The sequence below is a fragment of the Malaclemys terrapin genome, chromosome 10 (genome assembly GCF_027887155.1).
Source record: "Malaclemys terrapin pileata isolate rMalTer1 chromosome 10, rMalTer1.hap1, whole genome shotgun sequence".
Taxonomy (NCBI): domain Eukaryota; kingdom Metazoa; phylum Chordata; order Testudines; family Emydidae; genus Malaclemys; species Malaclemys terrapin.
In genome coordinates, this window is record NC_071514.1 from 53126245 (window position 1) to 53147210 (window position 20966).

At 55.4% G+C, this 20966-nt stretch overlaps 1 protein-coding gene across 1 annotated transcript in view; it reads left to right on the forward strand.

Annotated features, from left to right (window-relative positions):
- The window catches only part of CORO7 (coronin 7), a 165271-nt gene that overhangs the window by 23150 nt on the left and 121155 nt on the right, over window positions 1-20966 (forward strand). Inside the window, exon 7 of the mRNA XM_054041318.1 lies at window positions 5841-5891. Coding sequence (XP_053897293.1) covers window positions 5841-5891 — 51 coding nt within the window. The remainder of the gene's footprint in view (window positions 1-5840; window positions 5892-20966) is intronic.

A 20966-nucleotide genomic window follows, 5' to 3' on the forward strand; every position in this document is an offset into this window, starting at 1 on the left:
CCACAGGAGCGAGCGTGCCCCAAACACACCTGCAGCAGAGCTGGAGCATGGGAAGGACTCCCCAGCCTGCAATCTCCTCTTCATAGCGGAACCCAGCATGAGATGACTGATCTGAGCAATGCTATGGAGAGCTGTGCCAGTGGGCATGAAGCAAAGAGTGATCAAGAGGAAATGGGTGATGGGGATGGATCACTGGGTGATTACCTGTTCTGTTCATTCCATCTGGGGCACCTGGCACTGGCCACTGTTGGAAGACAGGGTGCTGGGCTAGATGGACCTTCGGTGTGACCCAGTATGGCCACTCTTGAGAGAGAGGGCAGAGTAACACATTGCCCATCTGTAGCATCTTCCCCCAAGGATCTCTAGCAGCACACGCACTAGGCACATACTTAATCCCAGCGTACGGCTCTGGGTGGGGGCCCAGAGGTAGAGCTAGTAACAAAGCTGTGACCAGAACCTGGCAATCCTGCATTCTGGGCAGCACCTCTCTCGAATATACAGCACCTAGCACAATGGGCCTCCGTTCACTAGCATAATAATGAGTCCATGACCGCCAGCCCAGCTCAGTTCACCAGAGAGATGGAGTCTTCCCTCCTAAAGAAACCTGCTGCTTACTCCTGGCCATTGGTCCTAGGGACAGCAGAAGCAAACTTCGTTCCCGGCTGAGGCAGGGATGTGTGTTAGGGTTGCCAACTTTCTAATCACACACAACCAAACACCCCTGCCCTGCCACTGTCCTGCCCCTTCTCCGAGGCCCCGCCCCCTACTCGCTCTATCCCCTCTCCCTCTGTCACTCAATCTTCCCCATCCTCCCTCACTTTCATTGGGCTGAGACAGGGGATTGGAGTAGGGGAGGACTCTGGGGTGGGGCCAGGGAGAAGGGGGCTCTGGCTGGGGCAGGAGAGTGAGGGCTCTGGGGTGGGGCAGGAGATGAGGGGTTTAGGGTGTGGGAGGGGACTCCGGGCTGGGGCAGGGGGTTGGGGTGCAGGAGGGGGTGAGGGCTCTCATTGGGGGTGTGGGCTCTGGGGTGGGGCAGGGGATGAGGGGTTTAGGATGTGGGAGGGGACTCCAGGCAGGAGGTTGGGGGGCCAAGCCCTCTGAGGAAGCAGCTGCCAGGTCCCTGAAGCCTCTAGGCACATGGGCAGCCAGGCAGCTCTGCGTGGTGCACGCTGCCATCGTGCCCACTGGTGCTGCCCCCCGCAGCTCCCATTAGTCACGGTTCCCAGCCAATGGGAGCTGTGGAACCGGTGCTGGGCAGGCCTAGGGGCCATAGGGACCTGGCGGCCACTTCCAGGGGCAGTGTGGAGCCAGGGCAAGTAGGGAGCCTGCCTTAGTCCTGGGCCCCTGCTGAGTTGCTGACCAGACTTTTACTGGCCCGGTCAGTGGTGCTGACCAGAGCCACCAGGGGCCCTTTTTGACTGGGTGTTCTGGTCGAAAACCGGATGCCTGGCAACCTTAGCTTTGTTGGAAAGTCACCAGGCACATTCTGGGCACTGTAGAAATGATGAATTGGGGGCAGGGCGTCTCAGAGCTGGCTGCGTTTGTGTTCTAGGTGGGGCATCGCAGCGCACGGTTGGGAGAGGGAGAAGGTGATGGTGTGGGACTGGCGAGCGAGCACTAGATGGTGCTTGTGACACACGTACTGCTCTGGAAGGGCCAGCTGTGTGGCACTTTCCCTGCCTGCCTCCAGCATCCAGCTTAGGGCAGGTCTCTGGATTCTGCAAGGGCAGGCCTCCAACCTTCAGGGCACCCCAGCCTTGTCTGTACTCGACTCTCCAGCAGAGCTGGGGTGGGCGGGCTGGCGCTGCTAGGGTCCTGGCACTGTACCTCTTGCTCAGAGCCAGTCTGGGGGGCATGGTGTTAACGCAGCCCTATCCCTTCTAATGTCCCACCGTTGTTGGGGCTCCCCATCACTAGAGCTCCCTGAGGAGTCTCTCCAGACCAGTTCTCTGGAGCTCTGTCCTTGCACTCCCGTCCTCCCATGCCCTTGTGGGAAGGCTGGAGCTGGGAGAAAGGCTCTGAGCGTTTGAACAGCTTGAATCGTAATCATTTCTCTCCACTGCAGGGTGCTTCCTTGTAGGGTCACAACCTTGCTATTTCTCTGCTTCATCAGCCCTTGGCTGCCTGGGGGCTCTGCTTGATGGAGGTGAGGGGAAGACGCCTTTCAGGCAGACATGCCAAACCCATGAAAAAAACACAGAATTGGGCTTGTTTTTGGCTTAATTGGCTTGCGAGTTGCTTGTTGGCTAGTTTTTGGCTTGTTGCTTGTTTGGCTTATTGCTTGTTGCGTTTTTTTTTTTTTTTTTTAAATCCGCTCCTGGCAAGCAGGGGCAAGGTGGGGAGAGTCAGGGGTGCACAGCAGGCCCACCACAGTCCCAGACTGCACACTGGGGGGATCTAGTCACCTAGAGTGTTGGGGATCTTAGGGATTGGCTTGTTTTGGCCTTGTTTTGAAATGGGATTAGCTTGATTTTTGGCTCATTGTGAAAGTCTGGGTGCTTATTTACCGCGTGAAAGTTGGCAACTGTGCTTTCAGGCCCCCTTTATAAAGCATGCCTTAAGTTCCCACTCCTCAGAGCTGAGCGGGGTCAGCCTTGCTGCCAGTTCAGCAGAGGTCCCGTGGCATTGGCACTAGCAAAAGAAGCATAGACTTGTCCTGGGTTTGTACAGCACCTAGCGCCTCAGAGTCCTGCAGTGTCCTGGGACTGCTAGGGTGATGCGCTTAATCAATAAGCCAGTGAAGAGCACTCCTGGCCCCCGGCAGGGAGATGAGCTGAGTAGCAGGGCTCCCCTCCCCATCTCAAAGTGATTTAGGAACATGGATCATCTGCAAGGTGCCATGCCAGCGGGATGCCTGAGAGGCAAGGGAAGTGTGGTGATGGGGCAGGTGACTGCGATGAGGTCAGCTCTCAATCCTGCCGCCTTAGAATCGGGCCCTGCTGCAGTTTCCCTTGGTCCAGGCATTTCTAGTCGCACCTCCTCTGGGAGCCTCTGCCAGGAGAAGTGAGCCCCCTAGCCAGGCCAGTCGGCACCTCTAACGCCCCTGTGGTGTGCTCGGAACTGTTATTGATTCCACTGAGGGCTCCCCCCACCCGTTGGCCTTCACCACGGCTGCCTTCCTCGACTCATGTTCCCCTGGACACAGGCCAGGGCACATGGGCAGACAAAACAGACCCCTGGACTCTCCTGGAACAAGATAAGAGATGGCCCCAAGAGCACAAGAGAAGAGGAAGCAGCCCAGGGACGCAGGGTTTCTAGGGCGGAGATGGAGCAAGGAATCACTGCCACTGTCCTTGTCTGCACCAGTGTCCTTGATCATCCTGGACTGTGGTCAGTGCAATGTTGATAAGGGGCTTGATCCCTGGGGCCCTGGCCTGCAAGAGGAGTTTGCAGGGCGGTCAGTGCCTGGGGGTGTTACTGGGGTGGTGAATCCAATTGGGGCCACTGTGACTGGATCCCATGGATTGTGCATGGGAACACTCCCTAACACACACAGCCCAGAGCTCTAGGGACACGTGGGGTGTCAGGCCGAGTCTGCCGACTGCTGTCACCACACTCCCCATGCATATGGCAGGGCTCTCCAGGGTAACGCTCAGACCAAGGGCTTGGTCGTTGTACTAACAGCCAGGCCAAAGGCACATCCTTCCTCTGCAGAGGCTGCAGCCTCCTCTGTCCTCCTTCCGGCCCTCTGAGCTGCTGCCACAGGGAGCTCCCCAGCCAGGCTCTCAAGAGCTGGAGGCGAGGGAGCCTGCAATTCCTTCCTTAGCATCTTTGGGGGCAGGTGTGGCTTTCCCCTTGTTCAGCTCTACTCCCCCCCACCCTGACCTATGGGCTCCTGATGGCTCAAGTGCCGGCCTCGACCCTGTGAGTGAGGGGATGGGTTTCCATCTGATGGGGGAGGAGGGAATAGGTAGGCCCCAAACTGGTTAAAGCCCCAAGCCTGCATGCCCGTGAAGGGGGATCAGGTTGGGGTGAGCACCATGCTGGCTCCATGGGAGAGCCGGTCACCCTGGCATGGGGGGAACTCTGTCCCGCCAGAGCCAGCGTGCTCGGGGGTGAGCACAGACAGCGGCTTTCCAAGCACCAGCCCTGTCAGTGCCCCTGGGGTCTGCACACCCTGCTGGGAGTTCTGCTGCCAGCGCAGACTTTGCTCATACGCCAGCCAGATAAATTCAGCGTCCTCTCCCCTAACCAGAGCTGCAGGGCTCGCCACATGTGGCAGAGCAGAGGAGTGGCATACAGAGGAGTGGCATACAAAGGGTTGTTTCTCAGTCACTTTATTTCACCTGTAAATGCACTTTGATCTCTGCCCATCCCAGTCCCCGACAGCATTTCCTAGGCCGATGGGGTTCCCTTTCCTTCCCTCATGGACCGTGAAGTGACTTTTTTAACAAGGCAGATATATAGACCTCAGGGACTTGGAGCCCATCTGCACTGCAGTCCTGGGGCACGATCGCAGCTCGGGTCGATGTCCCCAAGCTAGCTTTAACCCAGCCAGCTCAGGTACCGGAGCAGGGAAGCTGCAGCAGCTTATCCTAGCCCCATGAGTGAATCCCCAGGGGTGTGCGGACCACACGCGGCAGGTGGCTTTGTGGCTCTGGTAGCTGGCCTGGCTAGATGACAGCTAGCTCCAGTGTGTCTGTGAGCTGCAGTGACACCTTGGAGACTCCCTTAGTGGGGCTGATTGGGAGGCAGCAGGATGCATGAGAATAATTAATCAAGCTGCCTCTTAGTGTGACATGTATCAGAGGGGTAGCCGTGTTAGTCTGAATCTGTAAAAAGCAACAGAGGGTCCTGTGGCACCTTTGAGACTAACAGAAGTATTGGGAGCATAAGCTTTTGTGGGTAAGAACCTCACTTCTTCAGATGCAGGACTTGCATCTGAAGAAGTGAGGTTCTTACCCATGAAAGCTTATGCTCCCAATACTTCTGTTAGTCTCAAAGGTGCCACAGGACCCTCTGTTGCTTTTTAGTGTGACATGGTTCCTCCACTTTCCAAGCACGGTGTGTGGGACAGTCACTGGGCTGGGGGTGTGCCCCTGGCCTTCACCTCCACCTTGGGCCCAACGACCAGGCATTTGCGGGTCTCTAAATGACCCTTGTTTTAGAGTCCCCTCCTCCTCCAGGTGTGAGTGGTCCCTAGGTGCCCCAGGGCAGCAGTGCTGGCTGGTCCCCCGGGTACCAGGGCCTGCACTCTCTGCTTGCTCTGGCAGACCCCCCCCCACCCCCAAGCAGGCAGGACTTGCCAGCTATTACTCAATGGAGAAGCATCCCTGCTAGAGTCCAGGGGGAGCCCCCTTGGCTGGAACAATGCCAGCTCTGACTGGCATGGGGAGAGGAGTCAGAAAAGAAACAGGCTGGGGGACCTTTGGGGAGTCGCAGGGACCCATCTCCACCCCTGTCAGGAGAAAGCAGCTTGAATGAGGGCAAGTGTGACTATGGATCTGGGCGTTGACTCGGGTCTCTCCTGGAGCAGGTTCTCTCTGCTGCAGCTGCTGGGGACTGGAAGCTCTGGCCATTGTTCCACTCCAACAAATTGCAGAGCAGGCCCCGCTGAGACTGGCTCCTTGGGCAAAGTCTGGCTCCCCACATGCCCCCCTTCCCCACACACACACTGTTCACTTAAAGCAGACTGCATTGGGGGTTCCCCTCTAGGGGGCTTTTTGGGAAGGGATGGGGCGAGCCATAGGGGAACAGGAGCCAGCAGCCCCAAGGAGGGTGGAGGTCATGGGCTAGTGCCGTTCTGTGGCTGGTGGTCCCCCATGCATTCAGCCCAATGTGCGTTAACTGTCCTGCGTTCTCCATGGCGCTCACCTCCGACTGTTCTTGTATCTCTACAGGATAAGAAGCTGCGGATCTTTGACCCAAGGACCAAGCCAGCTGCAGCCCAGGTACTTCCTTCTTTCCTTGGTCTGCCAGCAGGGTGGGGGAGAACGAACTGACAACCTGGGAGGAGCAAAGCGAATTAGAGATTGGTGGTCAGATACCACGGTGATGGGCCCAATAGAAGGAACTGAATCGACCAGAGTGCTACAAGCGCAGATAGTCCAGAGCCTGTGTGTACGGGATCTTTGTTGTAGAGGTCTGATATTTGGGAGAGGTACCAGGGTTTGGAAGGATATCGTTACAGACTGAGCTCCTTGCGGTGGGGTGTGCTCCGGGCAGCTCCACGGAGGCTGTTCAGCATGGGATGAAGAACTGTACCAACCTCTGGGTGTTCATACACCCAAACCACTGAATCTTGGATGCCTGGAATGGCTGCTGGCTGCCGCAGGCTCTGGCTGTCTTTTGCCTGGTGAAGTCCTGCCTGTTGCCACCTCATCCTCTGGCATAGGGTCCTTTCTTGGCTTCCCTGAGGCTCTCTGCACAGAGCATGGGGAAGCTTTTAGGCCATGAAGACTTCAGTGCGGGACACCTGCTTCCAATCTGCAGTCCCCTTTCATCCTGATCCTGGTATTCTGTGAATTCAAAGTGACTGGTCAGGGTCTGTCAGCAGTCCCAGCTCCAGCGGGGAGGGAGGTGGCTCCCACATGGGTTGTTTGCCTCCAGGTTTTTCCAGCAGCTGAACGAAATAGCTTCAGCGCCATTGAGTTCTGACTGACCAGCTCAGACCGACTCAGCAAATGCAGTGATTAGAAAATAAATAGTGGGGTCGGAGCTGCATTCAGCATGGAGATTAAACACCCCCCCATTAAAGGTTTCCTGTGGGTTCTGGGAAGCTGAGGTCCTTCTCCCCTCTGGGATGGCTTGAGTTATAGGAAGCATTGAGGAGGGGAAAGAAGTAGTGGCTTCCCCTGTGTGCCCAGCCTGTGTTTCCTTCCAAGACTTCCAGCGTCCACACCCTCCAACTGCTCATGCTACAGCTCTACCATTGTATGTTAGGCCTCGCTTTTTGGTGTGTGTGTGTGTAAGACACCGGCTGGTGTGGTCTCCCCAGTCACACATGACATCAGACGGATGGTGGGTTGTGCCAGTTAGGTCCTTCCACCAGTCTCGTGGCTGTGGCCTGTCGAGAACTTGCTGCACTAATACCGCTTGTAACCAGTGGATAGTCCTCTTCAGCACCAGCACTAGAGGCCTGTGTGCCAGGAGCTGACAGTCTGCTCTGCTGGGTGTCTGTCCATCTGTCTAGGTGCTGGCAGTGGGCAGAACTTCCTCTCCCATCCCCCCCCCCCCCCCCCCCGTGTGGGAATGGGGATTAACGATGCATTATTGGCCAGAGTGCAGCGAAATGCAGCCTCTCACTGCAGAGTTGGAGAGCCATGCCACTTGGCCTTTGTGGTTAAAGGGCCACTGGCTATTCCAAGTGCTTGCCAGTAGCCCACGCACAAGGGGCTGAGTAGAGGCGAGCCTGGGGCGCCTGGGTGTCAGCTAGCTGGGACAAGGCAGCATGGGCTGGCCTGCGTCTCAGTTCTGCACCGGTCGCCCTTGCCCCATCCTTCGGCCAGTCTCAACAAATTGCTCCGGCTGCTCAGACACTTCCGTGGGACGCGGTGGAGATGCTGCTCACGCACAAGCCTGCAGTCTTCTCCCTGGAACGAGCCAGAAGGCTGGCTGTTGGGGGGTGCGGGACCTCCCTCCCTTTGGGGCTGAGTGATCAGTTTCTGCCAGGTTCCTAGCCCTTGCTGGCTGGGGCATCCCACAAGATGGCCCCTAGCGCTGTCTGAACCAGCTGGTTCATACAGCCATGCCCCCCTTGGGCTGTTCTCATCAGGTGGCATAGGCTAAGCACGGTCAGGGCAGATCAGAATTTGGATGGGTGACACCGACAGAAAACCCAGGCTGCTGCAGGAAATGGTGTGTCTGATTCAGGAGGTGGTGCTATTCCATCTTGGCTATTGAACCGGTGCACCAGCATGGTGCTAGGGGATTCCCTGCTGCTGGAAGAGCCTTAACTCTGACCATCCGGGGCTATCATCCCTCCCACAGCATCCTTCCTGCACGTCGGAGGTGTTAGCTCCGGGGTCCTGGCCTGACTTCTCTTTCCATTGGTTGCACTAGTCTGCCTCCCCTCCACAGCCGTGCTATGTTCCAACACTGAGGTGGCTATGCTCAGCAGCGAGGGAGGTGGGGGTCTCCCAGGATGAAGGGCACACAGGGAATAAGATTTTCAGTGACACTCTGAATTTACATCACTATAGCTACGTCTCTGGGGGGTGGGAAAGATCCACCCCCCGAGGGACGAAGCTATACTGACCTGACCCTTGATGTAGACACCTCTTGGGGTATTCTAATCACGCTGACGGCAGAATGCATCCTGTCGCCGTGTCTACGCTGCACTACAGCTGCGCAGCTGTTGCGTTTTAAGCCCTGACTGCCTCTTACCACACATTGCTCGGGTGCCAATCAAAGCACCTTACATACACCTGGCTTGTACACAGCCCCTCTCTCCCCTAGGGTGGCTATATGCACAGTGCCTGTTGTGGGGAAGTGGAGCAGCTAACACAAGCTAGAATGGCAAATGTTCACCTTTTGAACTGCATCTTTACCTCCCACTGCTCCAGGTGTACGCCCAACACTGCTGCAAAGCACCGAATCTCTCCTTGCTGGCGTGCAACCCCATGCTACTCCAGAGCACCTCCTATTTATTCTCTGTGAGCTCCTGTCTGGTTGTATAATGGCACGTTAGCAAAGGCTGAACTCGGCGGGTTCCAGCCGAGTCTCCCAGAAAGGGTGGGCCCCGTCTAGCTGAGCTATTAAAAATATTGTGTGAATGATGGTGGCTGTTGAAATTAGGCAGTTTGCCTCCTCTGCCGTCTGATCCATCGATGTTTGTGTCCAGTGCAAGCCCCTCATCTGTGTCTGGGGTTGCCAAGAGAAACATGCACCTTCTTGGCAGTTACCAAGAAATGCTTAGTTGCAGCCATAATCCAGTCTCGCTCATAATTAATGACGATGTTTAGTCTTCTAGAAATGCTACATATTATATTGTGCTGAAGGGAAAACCTTTAAAATACCATAAATCCTGAAAGTTTGCACAGGATTTAGTTAGCCAAGAGGAATAAAATCTGATTTTCCTGTTGCTGGAGCGGCTGGGTTACTTGGAAGGGCTTCTTCTCCTGTGGCCCAAAGCTGCTATGAAATAGTGTCATCTCAGGGCCGCCGTGGAAAGCAGTGGGTTGCTACGCTCTGTCCTTTATCGTGACCCAGTTTGTATGGCAGCTACCGAGGCAGCAGTGCAATGAGTTTTCCAGGTCAGCTGGAACCACTGATGTGACAGAAATAGGGGCAGGATGTAACTTAAAATCTGATGCAAAACTTGTGATGCTGATATCCGGAGGCTCCAGACCTCTGACACCACAGGCATGTTCTGATCCTTCATGGCATAGAATGGTCACAACCTTTCCTCTTAGAGCCTGGGTACTGCAGTTACTCAGGACTGTCTCACTAAACTGACTGCTCCTTCTTTAATTTAAAAACAATCTGACCAATGCAAACAAGAAGCCGGGGATTGGGGCTGTGACCACATGGAATGTTGGTGTCTGACTGGCAGCCCTGCGGCCGGGGGTCCTCTGTCTTTCCCTAGGACAGGGATAGTACGGGCTAGGGCCATGTGAACTTCCCTCAATAAGGTGCCTCTCCGTTGACCTTCAGGTCCGCTCCTGGGGTGGAGTAGGAGTTCTGTCTGAGACATTCAAGCCTTGATTGTTCTGCTGAGGCTGCCAACGCCCTGGTGCCAGCTGTGGTGGTGGATTTCTGCTATGCATGTCTGTCCCCTCAGCACTAGAGGGCAGGGGAAGGGAAACTATATAGTCGTCTCTTTTCTAAGCTGAACAGTCCTGATCTTTTTAATCTCCTATGGGAGCCTTGATCATCTTTCTTGCCCTTCTCTGAACCTTTTCCAGTTCTACTATATCCTTTGAGATGGAACAAATAGAACTGGACACAGTGTTCAAGGTGTGAGCGCATCAGGGGTTTATATAATGGCATTATGATATTTTCTGTCTTATTATCAATCCCTTTCCTAATAGTTCCTAATATACGGTTAGTCTTTTTAACAGCTGCTGTGCACTATGTGGAAGTTTTCAGAGAGCTATCCAGTGGCTCCGAGGTCTTTCTTGAGTGGTAACCACTAATTTAGACCCCATCATTTTATATGCATAGTTGAGATTTCTTTTTCAATGTGCATTATCTACATTTAATTTCATCTGCCATTTTGTTGCCCAGTTGTAAGATTCTCTCTGTAACTCCTCACAGTCTGCTTGGGACTTAACTATCTTGAATAATTTTGTATTGTCTGCCAACTTCGCTGCTTCATTGTTCACCTCCTTTTCCAGATCATTAATGAATACATTGAACAGCACCGGTGCCAGTACAGATTCCTGGGAGACCCCGCTGTTCACCTCTCTCCATTGTGAAAACTGATAATTTATTCCAAGCCTTAGTTTCCTGTCTTTCAACCAGCTTCTGATCCACGAGAGGACCTTCCCTCTTATCCCATGGCTTCTTAGTTTCCTTAAGTGCCTTTGGTGAAGGACCTACTCAAAGGCTTTCTCGAAATCCAAGTACACAATAAATTGACTGGATCACCCTTATCCACATGTTTTTGATCCCCTCAGAGAATTCTAATAGATTGATGTGGCATGATTTCCCTTTGCAAAAGACTTTCCCCAACAAATCAGGTTTATCTGTATCTGATAATTCTGTTCTTTACTATAGTTTCTATAAATTGTGCCCTGTACTGAAGTTAGGCTTACCAGCCTGTAATTGCCAGGATCGCCTCTGAAGTCCTTTTTAAAAACCGGCATCACATTAGTTACCTTCCAGTCAGCTGGTACAGAGGCTGATTTCATGGTTATAGTAATTTCCATAACACAGTTAGTAGTTCTGCATTTTCATATTTGAGTTCCTTCAGAACTCTTGGGTGATACCATCTGGTCCTGGTGACTTTTTACTGTTAATCAATTTGTTCTAAAACCTCTTCTATTGCCACATCAATTTTGGACAGTACTTCAGATTTGCTACCCAAAAAGAATGGATCTGATGTTGGTATCTCCCTCACCGTCTCTGCAATGAAAACTGATGGAAAGAATTGATTCAACATCTCTGCAATGGCCTTGTCTTCCTTGAGTGCTCCTTTAATTGCTGTGTCATTTAGTGGCCTACCTGCCCATTTGGCGAACTGCTTCTGATGAACTTAAAAAAAAATTACTGTTTTGTGCATCGTTAGCAAGTTGCTTCTCAAATTCATACTTATACTTTTACATTTTACGTGCCAGAGTTTGTGCCCCTTCCTATTTTCCTCAGTAGGATTTGATTTCCAAATTTTAAAGGATGCCTCTAATGTTCTCCATTACTCTGCTCTTTTGGTTCTCCTGGCGTTTTTGATTTGGGATATATGTTTAGTCTGAGCTTCACTTATGGTGTGTTTAAGTAGTTTCCAGTCACTGTACCCTTGTGACTGCGCTTTTTAATTTCCATCTATCATTCTCATTCTTGTGTAATCCCCCTTTTTAAAGTTAAATGCAACAGTGGTAGCTTTTTTTGGTACCTCCCCCCCCCCCCCCCAAGCATGTTATATTTAATTACATTAAGGTCACTATTACTGAGCAGTTCAGTTACTTCTTGGACCAGCTCCTGTGCGCCACTTAGCACTAAATCCAGAATGGCCTCTCCCCTTGTGGGTTCCAGGACTAGCTGCTCCAAGAAGCAGCCATTAATGGTGTCTAGAAACTTTGTCTCTGCATCCTACCTTGAGGTGACATGTTCCCAGTAAATATGGTGTGATAGATCCAGGCCAGTTGAGTACAGCAGAATAGCAGAAGGCAGATATACTGGCCACTAGATTAACAGTTTTCTGTTCCCTGAGCAGAGCAGGGGCTGCTCCAGGCTAATGAGAACCCCTGACTCAAATTAACTTGCAAAGAGTCAGGTGAGGCCATTAAGCTAATATGGCCACCTGACTCTAAGGCCCCACTGATACTATAAAAAGGGCTCACTCTAGTCAGGCGGGGGAGAGCTAGGGAGCCAGAGGAGAAGTGCAGCTGAAGGGCTGGTTAATGAAGACACCCTCAAGTTATTGATAAGGGAGCTCTAAGGTAAGGGTGAAGAAGGAAGAAGCAGGAGAGCTGTGGGGAAGTGGCCCAGGGAACTGTAGCAACTCTGGCAGTGAAAGGTTGGCTGCTAACAGCTGTTACCATTAGAGTCCCTGGGCTGGAACTCAGAGTAGAGGGTGGGCCCAGGTTCCCCCCTCCAACCCACCACTACAGGAACACCTCCTGCAAGGGGAAGTCAGGCCCTGTCAGGACAGGAGGCTAAACTGTTCTAAAACAAGCCTAGGAACAATAGAGACTGTGGGAGTTTTCTCACCAACCTCCTTGCTGGCTTATGATGAAAAGGGCTCAGTAGACTGTAACCCTGGCCCTAGAGAGAGAAGTGCTACGTGGAGGTCACAGTGAGCCACTGAGGCTAGCATATACCGCCTAGAAGCGCAGGACCCATGGGGGCAAGGTCAAAGCTCTGCCACAATGGGGATAGCTGAAATCCCCCTTATTAAGGATAAGATGATGTTATAGAGGTCATGGATTCTGTGACTTTCAGAGACCTCTGACATTTTCTCCCGGAGTGGGAGGCCAGAGCTGTCAGCCAGCAGGGGCCCTGGAGCTCTGAGCCACCACGGGCTGTGGGGGCCCTGGCGCCCCCAGCCCTGGAGCCCCCTTGGGCAGAGGGGTGGGGACCCAGCACGCTGAGCCACCTGCCCCAAACCCCCAGGCACCATGGAGCTATCAGGCAGTGTGGCACTGGTGATGGACTGCCGCGCGCCCTCCTTCCCCCCACCGGCCCAGCCTGGCAGAGCTATCCACAGAGATTTTATGGGACTGTCCAATTCATTTAAAATCTTCTCCTTATTTGGCTGTGCTTTTTCTAAACCCATAGTGCCACTCCCCCATTAGCATGTCCTACTCTGTTGTTCCTGGGTATTTGGTACCCTTGTATTACTGTATCCCACTGATTATCCTCATTCCACCAAATGACAGCCTTCCCACAGTAAGCTTCCAGATCAGCCACATCTTACCAGCTCAATTTCAAATGCAGGAAGACCAGATGTGAGCACCCTAGGTCTTGGGATTCCAAGCTTAGAGTTTGGTTTGGATTTGCTGATCTTCCTACTGGGGGTGTAGGTGGGAACAGTCAGTCAAGGGAAGGAGCCAGTGCATTTAACTAGAGAGGGGCTTGGTTTACTATTCGAGGCCATGGCTGTGAGTCTGCCCTGGGCCCTGGTGTTCGGAGGATGAGTCCTTGCACGCTCTAATAGACTCTAGGGCTACGTTATGATCCCCAAGCATAGCTACGTCTACAAATAAGAAACGATTCAGTAGGTCACAGACTGCCCAGTGATCACATCCTGCTCATCTTTCTGGGTTCCATAGATCCACTGATTTTTTTTCCCCATCCCACACTCCCCCTCCGACAAGACATTGAGTTCAGGGAAAGAGGGTCACCCAAATGCCCTCCAGAACCACCCAGCCATTTTCGAAGGACTAGTTTTGACAGGTTGGTTGAGGATTCAAATCCCCTCACACCTCTGGATTTACAGCTGTGCCCATTAGCCCACCTTCCCCCTTTTGGAGACCACCTTGCCTCTTTCCAACACTATAGGCCAGGATCATTTCCAATGCCAAGTGCTTCCCTTCGGTCTTTCCTCGGCCCCAAGGGTGTTCTTAAAGGTCCTGGTGGTAGTGGTGGCTTCCCTCTGACAAGAAGCAATCCTAGTCTTCCCATACCTCGATGACTTGCTAATCAAGGGCTCACAGGCGCCGACTTTTCAAAGTGCCGGGGGGTGCTCGACCCCCAACTCCGCCCCAGGCCCTTCCCCACTCCACCCCTTCCCCCAAGGCTCCACCCACGGGATCCTTGATCTCTGCTCTGAGACTATAGGGGTGGATATCTGGGAGTATTATCATGTGTTATGAGCTACAGCGATTCACCCCATCCCTGCAAAGGGCGGTAGCACATTCATTCTGCTCACTGGCAACACCTACAGTATCGCTGAACAATGCATCAGTATCTGAGATCTGTGGGGCTGCTCCATGGGCTTCGAAACCTTACTCTCTGATCCATGCTGTCAGGTCCAATGTGGCACTTGGGTCTGCAGCACAGTCTTCAGTTATGGTCTCTGTTCTGAAGCACCCTCCTCCATCTGGGGTACTGCTCGGGAGGTCGCTGCAGGGGAGCACCCACAGGGACACTGCTCAAAGGGTTACTTGCTCTGTGCCGTAACTGTGGTTCGAGATGTCTCCCTATGGGTGCTCCATGACCCAACCTCCTTCCCCTCTGCTTTTGGACAACGTTTGGATGAAGAAGGAACGGAGGGTTCGCCCATACACCCCGATGTAGTCTCGGTGTCCAGCACGGGGAGGCACAGGCCGCATGTGCGGGTTGAACGGATGCTGAAAATCAGGGCTTGAGAGGCGCACGTGCCCCTGAAGTAGAGCGCCCAGAGGGACATCTCTCAAAGAACCACAGTCCCTGCATCCCTTCTTCCCTGTTTGGGGGGATCCACCCAGAATGCTGCTCACCAATTCTTGAACTAATCAAAAGAGGGGTGAGAACAGGAACTGTTGCAGCCCTGCTGGGCCAGCGGTGCACTGGGGAAATACCAAGCTGAGCTCATTGGCGAGGCATCGGTGAGATGGCCACTGGATGGGGATGGACGTCCCACCCCCAGATCACTGGTTGAGGATCCCTAGCACACTAGCTGTCAGTGTCTGCTGAGTCGGCAGCAGGGAAGAGCTACCCCTACACTGTTTAGGTTCTGACTCCAGAACCTGCTTGGATGGAGAGAGCCAAGCAGCGAGAGGCTGATAGCAGGATGGTGAAGCACCAAGTCCCCTGTGACCAGTGTCTGCTCTGCCGTGGTCCTCGGGACAGCGCCCCTCCCCCACGCTCTCCTCTGTACTGCCTAGCTGTTGCCAGAGATTGGGTGGGGTTGTTCGTAGTGTGATGATCTGGAAATCAAGTTAGAAATAGCAGAGTGCAGGCTGCCATGGTAACCAGGGGCCATGGGTTGGGACTGCATCTGCTCCTGCCAGCTGTGCTCCCTGCAGGCTCTGGCCAGGTTAAGGTGGCTGTGCTGGGAAATTGCTGGCCAATAAAGAGCCATTAATTAATGCCTTAAACCTGCATCCTCACTCAGTGTTTCTCTCCGGGCTTTCTCCTTGCTAATCTGAGCCAACCCCTCCATTTTGATGACACCTGCCTGTACCTGTCCCTGCAGCCCCACTGTCTCCCTGGCCTGACTTGATCAGCTCCTGCTCCCACTCCAGCTTCCATCCCTGGAGTGCTCCAAGGACCCAAATCTGCATATGGGGGAAGGTCTTGTGTCCCGCACTCTGCTTCAGCCCCTCACTTTCCCTGCAAGGCCAGACACCCCGTCTTCCCTGCCTCCCTTGCGTACCTGCTCTAGTGGCACCTCTGACTCCTGTGCTAGCCTGTTCTGTGCTCTCCTTCAATACCGCCCACTTACCTGTCCCCTCTCTAGGGTCCAGTCCTCACCAATCATGATGCCATGACTGCTTGGCTGTCAGCACTTGATGTGGACCCCCAGCCTTGCTCTGCTCCTCTCATTCCCCTGCCCACTTCCCTTCCTCCTTGCTCCACTCTCTCTCCCTTTGTACAGTGCTCTGAGTATGCTGCCACCGAGGCCCTGCCTCTCTGCTTTAACCCTTCCATTCTGCTCTAGCTTGCGTGCCTCTGTGTTTCCAAGTGAATTGGTCTGTGCTGGTCCATGGCACTGGCAGGACCGGGCCAGGACTGGCTCCTACCCGTTGTGCTGTGTTTTGGGGGCAGCAGGCCTACTGGAAATTCCATTTCTGTATTGGTTAAGGAAGATCCATGCAGAGAAATGGCGTCTCCTGGCCCCAGCCTGGGAGCTGATGGTGCAGGGATGGGGGGGTGTCCTCAAACGCTTGTTAACGCCCTTCTCTCATTGCACATGCAACGCCCACCCCTTCTCCCTGTTTAGCACGGGGTACCCCGGCGATTCTCTGTGGGGCAGAACCCTGAAGGAAGGCACCAGCCTGGCACTTGGTGTGGGCTGATCAATGCTGCAGCAGCCGAATCCCAATCCCAGTGAATAGGGAATATGCTACTCTCAATGGCACAGCATAGCATGCAGTGCAGTAAGTGCCGCCTCTCCTCAGACGGTGCCGCAGTGCTGGCTGTCATGAGTTGGATGAAGGGGTGCAGTATGAGATGATGCCCTGGAGCCCCCCATTGCCAGCGCCTGGTGTTGGAATGACTGGCTGGGTGCGTCTGTGGGACGGGGGCTCCTGCCCTGAAGTGTTGGGTATGGGTCACTGCCAGGGCAGCCCTGGGGCTGGATGAAACGGGGTCGGGGGGGAGGTGTCCTTGGAAAGGCACCATGCTCTGAGCTGGCAGGGGCTCTGAGGCTGTGTTCCCTTTACACAGCAGCATGACAGTGCCAGCTCTTTACTGCCAGGTGTCTCTGCAGGGGGGGCTGTTCCGAGGGGGATCCTGGCTGGCTTGCATGCAAGGGTGCACCCTGCTGTGGAGCCCAGGCTGGTGCTGAGGCACCTGAAGACCTAGAGGGGGGTTGCATGGGCGCGCTGGGAAAGACATTCAAATGCAGTCCCTGCACCTTGGGCTGTAACCAGTCAGGAGTGTGTGTATGGGGGGGGGGGGGGGGGGGGCAGCACTGGGAGTTGCCAACACTTCCCCTTGCTGACCTTGTCCCAGCTTACACTGGGGGGGCAGGGGGTATGCATTACCTGGTGCCCTGCCTCCAACAGTGCTTACACCGGTGCTAGCCTGACAGCGGGGGAAGGGCTGGAATGCCCCAGGAGCTTGGAGGTAGCCGTGGGTGGCTGTGAGGGCACGGTCACTAGGGCCGGGTACCTGGCTAGCTGTGAGGGACGGCTCCTGCTTGGGTGGAATCAGGCTCCCAGCATCGTGCCGCCGGGGAGGGAGGGACTGGGAGCCACAGCAAAGCGACCAGGAGAATGAGTTCAGCTGTCCTGGGGCTCTGGAAGGTGCCTCTTCAGGGCCATGCTCTCCGTTGTCCCACCTCCTCTGTGCACCACCACCAGACCCCCAATGTCTGCTGTCCCTAGGCCTTGGGTCTCCCGCTTGTTGGTAGAAGAGGAGGGACACTTAGATCTGAGTGGGGAGCAGGGCGGGGGGAGGGAGACACTGGGAGGTGCCCCAGGAAGTGGGTGGCCCTGCTCTGGGGCTGTGATTTCTCACTGGAAGGCAGTGGGCCTGCTTCACCCTAGGCATGACGCCGGGCCAAGCGCTGCTCTGAGTGCAGGAGCTAGTGACGTTTCCACCTGGCTCAGCGACCGGACGGGCTTGTGCGTTCCCTTGAAATGACTCTGCAAAGGGCCCTGCTGGTGCAAACCCAGCCCTGCCCCCTACCCCAGTCCCCTGGCTGGGGAAAGCTGCTGTGAGCTGAGCGGGGGTGTGGTAAAGGAACGCAGCCCTGTTCCCCTTCGCCCACTCACTCACTCATGTGCTGCCCAAGCACTGAGTGGCCCCAGCTGTGCATCCGGCCGGCACCTGGCTTCGATTAGGGAGCCGGGACGAGGCTGTGTTAATGAGCCTCGCTGGGAAGCCAGTGAGCGTGGCCCGTGTGGGATATGCAAGAATGCAGCATCTTCTCATGAGAAACTTCTCCTTGGGTGGGGGCGGTGCTGAGAGTGGGGGCGTGGGGAGGTGCGCGTGGCACGTCCTGGAAGCAAACACCCAGCATCTATCGATCCCCTCAATCCTTTCCCAGCTTCTTCTCTCCCCCTCCCCCCCTCAGCTGCCTCTCCCCTCCCCAGGCACCAGCGCCCAGCCGCACTCCCTAAGGCCGTGGGCAGCTGGGGCAGCCTCCTCCAGAGCCATGCCATAGCGCTGCGAGCCCTGGCGGCTGTTGAGCACTGTGTGCCTCTCCTCCCCCCAGCTGTGTGTGCTGGCTCTAGAGCCTGGCCAGGGAGGCAGGGGTCAGGGCTGGGGGCTACCAGGTGAGAGTGAGCCTCCAAGCCAGCTCCGCTTCCCTCTGTCGTGACCTGGAGGTGAATCGTTGGTCCTGGGGGCCTGGTACAGAGATAAATTGAGGCGTGGGCAGGTGGCAGGTGCTGGAGCTCAAGCCCTTTCCTTGCCCTTGTGCCCAGGTGTAAGATGCCCTAGGAGCCATTGGCAGAAGCTTGGGAACAGGAATGGTGGAGACACAGGAGGGTAGGAGATGGTAACCTTCCCTCTCTGCTTGGGGGCGGAGGGAGGGGGTGCTGCACCAAGGCAGACAAGGAAGTCGAGAACACAGGCCAGACCTGGAAATGCCCTTTCTAAGCTCTCGGTGTGTCCCTGGAACCGGCTGGATCGTCTCTCCGTGTAACGTTTGTACCGGGCTCTCTGCTGCGGTAATGTGGGTGTACCGGGGGTGGGGGGTGAAGATGACTGAGGGAACCAGCTAACTGCCCTGGCTGTGCCTGGAGGAGGAGACGAGTAGGGATTTAGACACAGGGCTCAGCGGGGCAGGGACGGGTGGAGCCTGTGTAAGCCAGGATGCTGGGAACAGAAGGGGCTGCAGGAAGGCAGACTCCTGTCACTCTCTGAGAGGGCAGAGGTGTGCTAAGGACTACAGAGGGAAGGCCATGGTCACGGCCTGGGAGAAGAGAGTTGGGAGGTTGGTGAACCCAGAGAGGGGGGGAAGCCAGGAAGGTAGGAGACGGCTCCAGGGAATAGCAGCAAGGTAGGACAGTCCAGCCCTGAGCTGGTGACTGGAGGGCTCCTGAGCTGGGACATGGAGTAGAGGGTGGGCCCAGGTCCCCCTACCAACCACTGGAGGAGCCCCATGGTCAGAGCAGTAAAGAGAAGGCTGCCATCGTGTATGGAGGGACTTTTACCATCCTCACTCCCCGGCCCAAAAGGGGAAACACGTGGTGACCTGGCTTTGCCAGAGGGCCCAGTCATGAAGATGGAGCTGGCAAGAGGCCAATGGGAGAGACACTGCCAGGGAGGGCACAGCGCCTGGCTGGAGCTAATCTCCAGGATGGCCAACAGGAGGTGCCATTAGTGGTGAGTGCACCCCATCACAGGGAGCAAAGACCCCTGCTGTCTCACACCCCAGCCACTCCTTCCACCATGCCTGGTTACAGAGCTACTGAATTGTGCTGCCTCCAGCCAGCTCTCCCATTTGCTCCCCGCACTAGAGCTCTATGCAGCCCCCCAAGAAGCAGCAGGGCCCAGGATAGCTGGTGAGCCCAGCTCAGGAGAAGGCAGCAATTGGGAAATGAAGTGCAGGTGGCTGAGAGCAAGAGTGGGCTGGGGACCTTGGAGCCTCCTGCTGCAGGTGGGGCTGGAAAGGCAGGCCCAGGACGCTCGCTGTGCTTGCTGCTGGGACATCATGGTGGCTACGGGGGGTGGAGGAGGTGGGAGGGATGGCTGAAGCCTTCCAGGCACTGTAGTGGCTTGAAGGGTGAGACTCAGTGGTAAACGCCCTGTTGAGCGGTATGGAGGCAATTAATGCACCCTGTGGGGGCAAGTCTGGTCTCCTTGGTGGCTGCTGAGGACCATCCTGCAGCAGCACTGGTGTGACTCCACACTGCAGAGTCTGGGCAGCACATGCTCCTTGCTCCCTGAGTGCCTGGCTGCTCCAGTGGGATGGGAGCTGGTAGGGATAAGGGGGGTGTTCTACCCATCTTCAACACCCTCAGCCATTCTCAGATGGCTGGGCACATGGCATAGGGACTCCCAACTGCACCGAGTGGCCTGGAGGGAGTTTGTCAATCCCTGCGTGGCTAGTTGGCCGGTTTGTCTTCGCTCTGGGGTCTCCAGCAGTTCAGAGTTCATCTAGCTAAGCTTCCATCATTCCTTGTGGTGGCGCTTGGGACAAGGGACAGACTGTCACCCCACCACTCTCTAGCCTAGCCTAGCCCACCCCATCCCCTGACTGACGAGGCTGGGAGGCAAAGGGGCTAGTGTGGTACCAATCTTCAGGGCTTGCCTCGTTCCCATGCTGACGCTGGTCACTGAGGGGCTGAGCACCTGTAGCTCTATCTCTGGCTCTTATCTGGCCCCTGTCGCCATATCTGAGCACCCAGCAATCTGTGGCAGGGCAGGGCTCTTATCCCCATCACACAGATGGGGAAATGTGCCACAGGGAGGCTGTGATGTGTCAAAGGTCAACAGGAAGTATGTGGGAGAGCAAGGACTTGAACCCAACTCTCCGGCCATCACCCAAACCACTGGGCCATCCTGCCTCTCTAGGTTCTTCTTTCCCACAGACTTAGTGGAGTCGGTGGGTGTGCAGAACCTACAGGAACGAGGCCATGTGTATCTAGAATTGTGCTGTCTGCAGACTCCCCTGGCTAGGCTGGGAGCCATTGGCAGGTCTGTCTGTACATGGTGAGTGGGAGCCCTACCCAGGCCCTGGGGGGTGAGTCTCTAGTACTAGTATGCACTGCCTAGCATGTGTCCCAAACGTATTTCAAAGGCAGGCAAGTGTCTCCGTTCCCGGTTGCAGGCGAGCCTGAGGAGTTCAGGGAGCAGCTCTCAGCACGGGGGCTGCTCCCTCCGGAGTGCAGGGCTTTGGCAGCTCTCTGCTTTGAAGCTGGCACCCCCGACTGCCTCGGGAAGCAGGCAGATGCCAGGGAGTGGATCACTAGGGTAGAGGGCCTGCTGTGCACAGCACCGAGCTGCTGTTTCTAAAGGATTGTCAGTAAACGGAACCGAGCCTCCTGGCAAACGCAGCTGGGCTGACGGGGGCTGGCCTCCCGTCTGGGTTCTCCACTCACTCCTGTTGATGCCCAGGCAGCAATTATGTGAACGGTGACTCCAGCAGCCCCTTGCTGGCTCTGCTGCTCCTCTCACAGCGACTCCAGCAGCCTGCCCACATGCACAGTGCCCCCTGGGTTTGGGATTGGAGGCCTGCCTGGGGCAGGCGTCTGCTCCCTCAACTGCTATTAGAGCTGGAGCTGCTAGGTGCAGGAAGTGCTGCTGTGAAGCAGGTTGAGGGGGATTTG